This window comes from Rhipicephalus sanguineus, chromosome 8, assembly GCF_013339695.2.
Source record: "Rhipicephalus sanguineus isolate Rsan-2018 chromosome 8, BIME_Rsan_1.4, whole genome shotgun sequence".
NCBI classification, from domain to species: Eukaryota; Metazoa; Arthropoda; class Arachnida; order Ixodida; family Ixodidae; genus Rhipicephalus; species Rhipicephalus sanguineus.
The window spans coordinates 1,139,997-1,148,117 of record NC_051183.1 but is presented as its reverse complement, the minus strand read 5'-3'; the positions used below and the strand labels follow the sequence as shown (position 1 = coordinate 1,148,117).

Genomic DNA, 8,121 nt, shown 5'->3' with positions numbered 1-8,121 from the left:
GAGATTAGACTGTAATAGATAGCGAAATGCCCTATTTTAACGAACAGGCTCATTTACGTTGTCAGCCCGTTTCAAAGCAAAATACTAATCATTGTCTTCATCGTGATCACATTAAAGGCTGTGGGTCAGAACATCCGGACATCGCCTGCTGGATCCGCGCATGTCCAAACTGATTTATTGTCAAAACGGTATTCAACTGAGCTGGTTGGTTCATATAGCTAATACTGGTTCGAGCCGTGGAATTGAAAGAAAAAAGGAAACAAGGAACAAAGGGAGGACAGACAAAGACATCGCTCCTTGTCTGTCAGTGTTTCTTTTGCGCCTGTGTTCGTATCTAACTTTCTGTTTTCCTGTCTCGTTGCGCTACTTACGAATGGTATTTATGTCAGTGTTTCTGTTTACTGTTCCTGTGACGTTGGGGCCTTTACTGAAGACACATTCTTTTTTCCTCATGTCATTGCAGTGACGTTCCTGCCGCTGTTCCCCATGTCGCCGCTCGAAGCGCCCCCTGGAACGTTCCGCGCCTGACCAAAGCAGCCTCTGTCGGAAGACAGTGGCGACAAGAAACTCCGTGATCCTGGCTGAACCATTCGTCATGCAGTGGTGAGTGTTTACACTTCCAGAATAAACCCTTATTCTCACTCATTGACGTAAATCTATGCGTGTTGTGTTTTCCTAGAGAATTTGCGTGTTACGTTAATTATGATCGTGTGCCCACGTATTCGCGAATGAAACAAAATACCGGAGGTGCTGCCAAGTCAGGAAACACTGGCCAAGATGGCGGCTGCAAGAAGGTCCACGTGTATATTGTCGCTGGCAGAAATACTGCGTTTCCCTATAGGTTCCCACATTGCTTGGTGGTGTGAATAGCGCGATCCAAGGTGACCTTGGTGTGCACTGTCGTGACAGCGACTTTGGGTGCAAACCATTTTTCGATAGGTGCAAGATTGTATCTAGATGACCCGTCACGGTGGTGTAGTGGTTATGGTGCTCGACTTCTGACCCGGAGGTCGCGGGATTGAATCCTGGCCGCATGTTCGGAGGAGGTGAAAATGCTTGAGGCCCGTGTACTTAGATTTAGATTCACGTTAAAGAACCCCACGCGGTCCAAATTTCCGGAGCCCTCCACTACGGCGTCCCTCATAATCATATCGTGGTTTTGGGACGTTAAACCTAAACAGTAATTATGTATCTCGATGTAGGTCAACTCTTACTAGAGAAACCATCGAGGCAGCCGCCATATCATTGCGGATCAGAATTGCGTTATCTGCCCATCAGTAGCTTTGTGTGCAAAAGAGCCCAACTAAGTGCTTGAAAAAAAACCAGGGCGATAGCGACTGGAGAAGAATCCTGTGCGCAGGTGTGACCTTGTTTTCTTTGTCGCTTGTTCAGTACAGGTAGCTGCGCACACGCAAAACAAACATTTTGTTGAAAGTCAGCGCTGCGTTTGTGTACTGTGGGGCTGTCTCCGTCCTCGTCGGTATCTGCGCTGTTCCCTTCACTATGTTATACGCCCGAATGGAAACTGTCCTCTACTTCGCGGTGTTATGTCGAATGCGACGAAGTCCTAGGCGCCGAGCACCCCATTTTGGTAGACGCGAAATGCAAGGTCGACGATTAAATGGATGTTGTTGCACTGTGCGTGCAACAACTCGAAATCAAGATACATTCACTCAGCCAACTTTGCAGCATTATCTGAAAGAAGTTGATAAAGTATAGGAATTTTCTTTGCCCCAATCGCTGTGATGTACAGCCGGCCACGAAATAATGCGGACCACGGGAGCGCGTGCCGAAATTGCCGTCTGCGCCGTCTTGCAGCATGCCGTCGAGAGCATTGCCTGGCCGCGCATTCGTCAGCACTACGCTCTCGACAGCAGATGGCTCGCCAAAGTCGAATAGAACTTTAGAAGTACGCGGCATTTCTTCCTCAAAGGCGTACGCACACAACCCTGCACCAATGGACGCGCACTCCGGACTGTTGTCATGAGCCATACTGCCGGTGAAGCCGCCTTCGTCCAACATTGCCGAGTGCATGAGCGGGACTATTTCTTTAGTCGCGGAGGCGATCGGTGGCCCCGCTTCGGTCGACTCCAGACTTTTTAAGTTGTATCCGACAATAGAAGGCGCAGAATAGAATTTCGACACGGGCCCCGTGGTCCTTATTTTTTTGTGGCCGACTGTATATATATGTTGCGCGCGTCTTGTGTATATTTAATTTCTCCTCTAGGAGCTGCAGCGTAGTTTGTAAATTATTACATGTGCCCATTCCATAGGGCGGCTCCTGTAAAATATTTTGCATGTGATTGGCAGTACTCTGCACTTCGCAGTTTTGAGACGTCGAAGCCGTCAGTTCAGTTTAATTGAATAAACGCTGGTTAGACGTGAATTCAGAAAACCCGTTGAGCTGAACGCTTTTTTTTTGTTTGTTTTTGTTTTCTAATGATTCGTGGCTCATTCTATGACGTCCAAGGCAGGTTTATTTCTAAGTAATGCAATAAATCGGTTAGACAACTCGACTGGATTGATATTTCATTAGAGGGGCCTTGCAACACTCTTTCAGCATAGTCAGCAAACGCTCCCGATCGGTAGTCGAGGCTCCTGAGAACACGCGAGCCATACATTATAGCGCAGCACGCGGCCTGGAATTTACAATTAATTCTCAAAATCAGCTCGAAATCGCTCCCCCTTCTCTCTACCACTGATGCCGTATACCCAAATTACTGCGCCTTATACCCAACGTCCACGGCCGTTGGCTGACTTGAGCATCGTGAGCTGCATAGTTACCGTGACCGCCGCGGGATGCCGCCACGTGCCCGCGCGCGCTCTCGCGATCAGACTGAAAGTAAGCCGAGCGTTCGAATAAAAAATGAAAAGACACCGCGCAAGGCCACGGCGCGCGCTGAGTAATGGACTCATCTTCTTGCCCCCCTTGTCATCCCACTCCCTGCATAGCTTTCAGCGCGCTCGCTGGCACGTAATGGGAGAGAAGGTTCCTAAAGCGCGCGGCAAATCACTGTAACTCCACTCGTACTTGACGGTTTCTAAAAATTTTTGCGGCAGTCGATTCGTGAGGCAGTAAGCTCTTTTAATAAAGACATTAGAGGATTACTTGGAAAAGTGTCGCAGGGCCTCTTTGAGACAACGTTGCTGTGGTAACGGTGGATAGCCAGCAGTCGACTATCGTTTAGGCCGGCATTAGCCAACATTGTGCAACGCTAATCAGTATTAGCTAGTGCTACTAGTGTGCAGGCAAAAACGGTAAATAGCTAAGGAGTGATAGCTGACGGACGGAGAAGAAGAAGGTAACAGGAAAATAAAAAAAAGGAAATAAACAGGGAGGCAAAGAAGGACGCAAAGACAGATATAAGGAACGATGAGAAAGAAATATTAATAAATGAAAAAATGACAGCAAAGCAAGGAAAGACCATTGGATTTTCGCTGAATCCAAGTTCACTGTCCGATGCCTGTTTTTCACCTGCAGCCCGGGCTTAGCTCGATGCTATTTAAAATCCTGTTTACTTCGCAGGAACTCTTAAGGGGATTGTTACGCGCACGACGCTTTGAATAATCCGCGCATCGCGAACTTGAGATGGGGGCATTGTTCGATTTAAAAAGCTTGCATAGGTCATGCGCCTGCAAACACTAATAAGCTTTCTTTTTTTGGCGGGAAAAAAAAGAAACGTGCTCGACTCGATATATACGGTCCGTGCAATCCTGCCGACCAATTTCACCACGGCTGGGGATCTATGTACATATATATCCTGCCCAGAGAGACACCGTTAATGACTTGCACCGCCGAAAACATCGATTTTACTTCGTTTTTTCTTGTTGCTATTATTTTTAAAGAGAACCGCCTCACCGTTCTGCGAAGGCTGTATCTTCAGAGGAAAGAAGCGCGCTTTCGAGGTGGCCGGAAATTGTAGAGGCAATTTCCCAAAGCGGATTTTGAGCTTCGCGGCCGGGATGCATATCAGATTGTGCAGTTTGTGGCTAAACTCTAATGCTTGCTAACGAGAAATTGAACTGCGTACGTAGTTTCGAAAGGATCGCTTCAGATTTGTCAGCCTGTGCCGTTTTTTTTTTTTTTCGAGCATCTCCTGCGTGGTATTGCAAGCTAAGCGTATGCCTTTGAAGTTGTCTGAGCGTGTGCATGCGGTTTCTATAAGCAAAGCGATTAGAAATGTTTATATGCTACGGCGTATCTTAAGTGCAGTAGCCAGTTGGGCGAGTCGGCACATCTGTATTTTGCACACATCGCGAAGGAAATAACGTAGACACTAAAAACAGAAACGACGGAACAGAAGCGCTGGCTCATGATTCAAGGTTTGTTGGCGCAAACCACGCACATATCGGAAAAAAAAAATGCACATACGTGCTCCTGATTTGTGAAGTGCGCCTGATTTCTGAAGCCTATCAGAGCTCTGAATGTTGCGATAGCTGAATCAGCATGGCGTCGCTTTCTTTTCAAAGCAGGGAAAAGCTGTTTCTTAACGTATGTAATCATTAACCATTTGTATCTTTCGTCGTGTTTCTTGTTGTTTTTGCGCCATGGCGAATGAAGGGCTAGGTGGGCTGGAGTACGCACATGCAGTTTTTAGGGGCGAAGCACCTCATAGGGTCTCGGCTTATCGGCGTGTCATGTCGTAGTCACAGTCCATCATAAACGGGCATGCACCACAAAAACTGGGTAAATTCCACTACTTGCCACCGGTCCATAGTATGCATATTATGAGTTAAAGGTTCGTTGTTACAGCCTAAAACATTGTTTGACTTAGCAGTGGTGTCAGAATCCCCGACGAAATTTATGAAGGCGCTCAAGTTTCTTATCTAATACCAGACTCACAAATGTGGATCTCTGCGGTGAAGTCATCTATTTGAAACACCACTTCTTGAAACATATCTGCAAAGTGATGGTTCTTTACTCGCCACCGGTCCACTAAAAATGAAGAAGGAAACAATTAGCCCAACAAATAGCCGATGACGTTGGTGGAGCTGAAACACCCTTCCCTACATGCCGTAGGGAACTGAAACAGGGCATGTAGGAAAGAAGAAGCACCTTAGGGTAAGCTGCATTCTGGCGGCGCAGTTATCCGACGACGTTAGTGCAGATGAAACACCCTTGCCTACATGCCCGGTTTCAGGCTTGGCACCACAAGTGCCTCATCAAAGAAATCTCTCTCAAAACAATGTGGCGCCTCGGTCAGGCCGTTCTTTTTCTTCTTCTGTCTCTCATTGTCCATTAGCAGCGATTTTGCTGTCAGAAACACCGGTGCACACTGCCTGTTACGCCCCTCCACAGGATTCACGTTAGTGGAGCTTAAACACCCTTCCCTACATGCTTCTCCCCTCCGCAATTTTTACTGCGAAAGCTGTTATGAGATCATTTCACCGGTCGTTTTTGGCGCCGTATCCGCCGCCGCCGCCGGTGTCCGTAACCAGTATCGCTCGAAATAAGAAAAAAAAAACGAAATAAGAAAAAAATTCCAGGATGGAACGAGCTTCGAACCTGGGCCCTCTGCGTGGGAGCACAGTATTCAACCTCTGAGCCATGCCGGTGCTTGAAACTGTTTTGCAAAAAGGTCCTATACATGCTTCATGTCGGGAAGGAACCACATTAGCATATGCAATATAGCATGGTAAAAGAGTAGAATAAGCACCAAGCGTCGCACAACGCGAATTCTGTAACCAGGCGTCACACAATGCGAATTGCGCAACGAGTAGGTTGTTGAATGCTTCCAACCCATTACAAAGAGCTCTGCCATAATTCTTCATCGTCATCAGGCACAACACCAACAAAGTGCGCATAATGCCTTACATGCGTTTAGCAGGTACCACGGCTGTCTGTAGAATGACGAAAAATGGCACAGTGCCTACTGCCCTACTTCTCAAAAATTACAATGATTTATAGCGTAGTGGGTTCCTCGCAAGTGCACTTCTGTTGGTTGCCAAGGAAGCCCATAAGGCTCCCATGATCCATTTCCTCAGGCTCTCAATAAAGTCAATTCTCTCTCTCTCTCTCTCGCTCTACGTTTCTCCGGTTAAAGTGTGTTATAAAGCGTGGTGGGACAGTTAAATAACGACCGGGCGTCACACAATATGCATTACGTAGCTAGTGGGTCGTTTAAAGCTTCCAACCCATTACAAAGGGCGCAACCATAATTATTCATCGTCATCAACCGCCGCATCAACAAACTGCACATAATCGCTTACATATGGTACCTCGCTTCTCCGCAGAACATCGAATAATGTCGTGCTGGGTGCTTCCCAACTTCCCAAAAATTACGCTTTGTGGCGTAGTGGGTACGTTGCTAATGTACCTGTATTAGTAGCCACAAGAGAGTTTATAACGGGCTCTAGAAATGCCGCTCTTCCAGCTTTCGCTGTGACTGTGCTGCGCTTTCCGCGCAGGCCTGGCATTTTTTTTTTTTTTTTCTCTAGATGTGTGGTTTGCGTGAACGAACCTTAAGTCGCGAGTCAACGCTTGTGTTTCTTCGTGTCTTCCTCTTGTCTCTTACTCGCCACGGTGGTCTAGTGGTTATGGTGCTAGACTGCTGATCCGAAGGTCGCAGGATCGAATCTCGGATTTAAGCCCCTCACTACGGCGTCCCCCATGATCATAACGTAATCTTGGGTCGCCAGTAATTATTAATATCTTCTTGTGTCTTGTTATTTCCCTTGCGCTATGTGTAAAGCGGGTGTATCTTAACGCGATCCCTCCCCCCACCCCCCACCCGCCTCTGGTTTACTGACGGTGTTGTGGCCTACCGTATGCCTTCGCATACTATCAGTACTAGCTCACGTTGGCTATATTATCGTCTAAATAAGGACTGGTGCCTTCTAATGGTGCCTAATCTGAGCTATATGTGTGGCTGTATAATTCAATGCTTTGGGTACACTTTTTTCCCTCGTCACTTCATTAATTACAAAAATTTTATTTATTTACTTGAAATACTGCAAGCCAATGATTTGGCTCAAGCATGATGGGTTTCATGCACAGTGTAAAAGTATATATAAGTACAACGCGAGAGATGAACACAGGAAACAAAACATACGCCAAAAAAAGATAGCATGAAAATCATTTTACAGATGTATTTTACAAATCTATTTTTGTGACTTGTTGTGTTGCAGGTACTCGCGTCAGGTGGCCAATCACCCGAGCCTGGTGATCTTCGTGGTGTTCTCGCTGGCCACCACGGCCATCGTGGCGTCGCTCACCCTCTGGGAGCTACCCAGCTTCACAGACCCCCTCAGGGTGAGTGACATGCGAAAGCTAACGGTCTCGGCGTTCCCGCGAGTTTTCGCTAACGAGCCTCCGATTTCGTAGCCCCTGAAACTTGCGTTTGTTTCAGCGCCTGCGCATTCGCACAATCGGAAAGGTACGTCTACATTAAGGCACTCACAAAAATTTTCCATTGCCGTTTTTTTCGAGTCAAATGAAAGTCCAAGTCCCGAGAGCCTAGAAAATGTGCTCGTAAGTGTGAGTTGTTCGCCCTGGAAAATAATCACAACAATGTTTTTAAAGGCTAGTTTTGGTTCCTACTGTACCCTGACGTCGCGACACGGTATGAGGTTCTCGTCACTTGCTGGCCCAAGATATCGCGACGTTTCCACGCCCGCTCCGCTCCGTGACTGCGTTGGTGACGCACAAGCAGCCACTTTGTATCTTTTGGCACTTGACGTCATCACAACTAGCCATACTGGTGCGTGAAGTCACCAGAATCGGCACTGTAGCCTGACGTCACGATAGCGTCGATGTGAGTAAGTGCGCCATGCGCAAGTTGACTTCGAAATAAGGATAAAATATCTTGTGAACATTTACTGAGCTTTGCAAGTGCTTTCGAGATGAATCCTGTAGAACTTTGGAATAATGCCCTTACCTACAGACAGAGATACACTAATATCCCTTATCTACAGACGGAGATACACTAATATCCCTTATCTACAGACAGAGATACACTAATATCAGGGAGTATGTTTTAGAAAAGTGGCGGTTACTTTGTATAGCTGACCCAACATTGGCGGACTCGTCAATCGTTGCTCTAGTCATGCATGGTATGACAAAGTATTACCAAAGGCAGATGCAAGCAAGGTCGATCGCCTCTATGGACGAGCTACTCTTGG

At 47.0% G+C, this 8,121-nt stretch overlaps 1 protein-coding gene across 1 annotated transcript in view; it reads left to right on the top strand.

Annotated features, from left to right (window-relative positions):
* Positions 1-466: 466 nt before the first annotated feature.
* The window catches only part of LOC119402488 (protein dispatched homolog 1-like), a 67,482-nt gene continuing 59,827 nt past the window's right edge, over positions 467-8,121 (top strand). The window contains 2 exon segments of the mRNA XM_049418669.1: positions 467-603; positions 7,129-7,252. Coding sequence (XP_049274626.1) covers positions 596-603; positions 7,129-7,252 — 132 coding nt within the window. The 5' untranslated portion in view covers positions 467-595.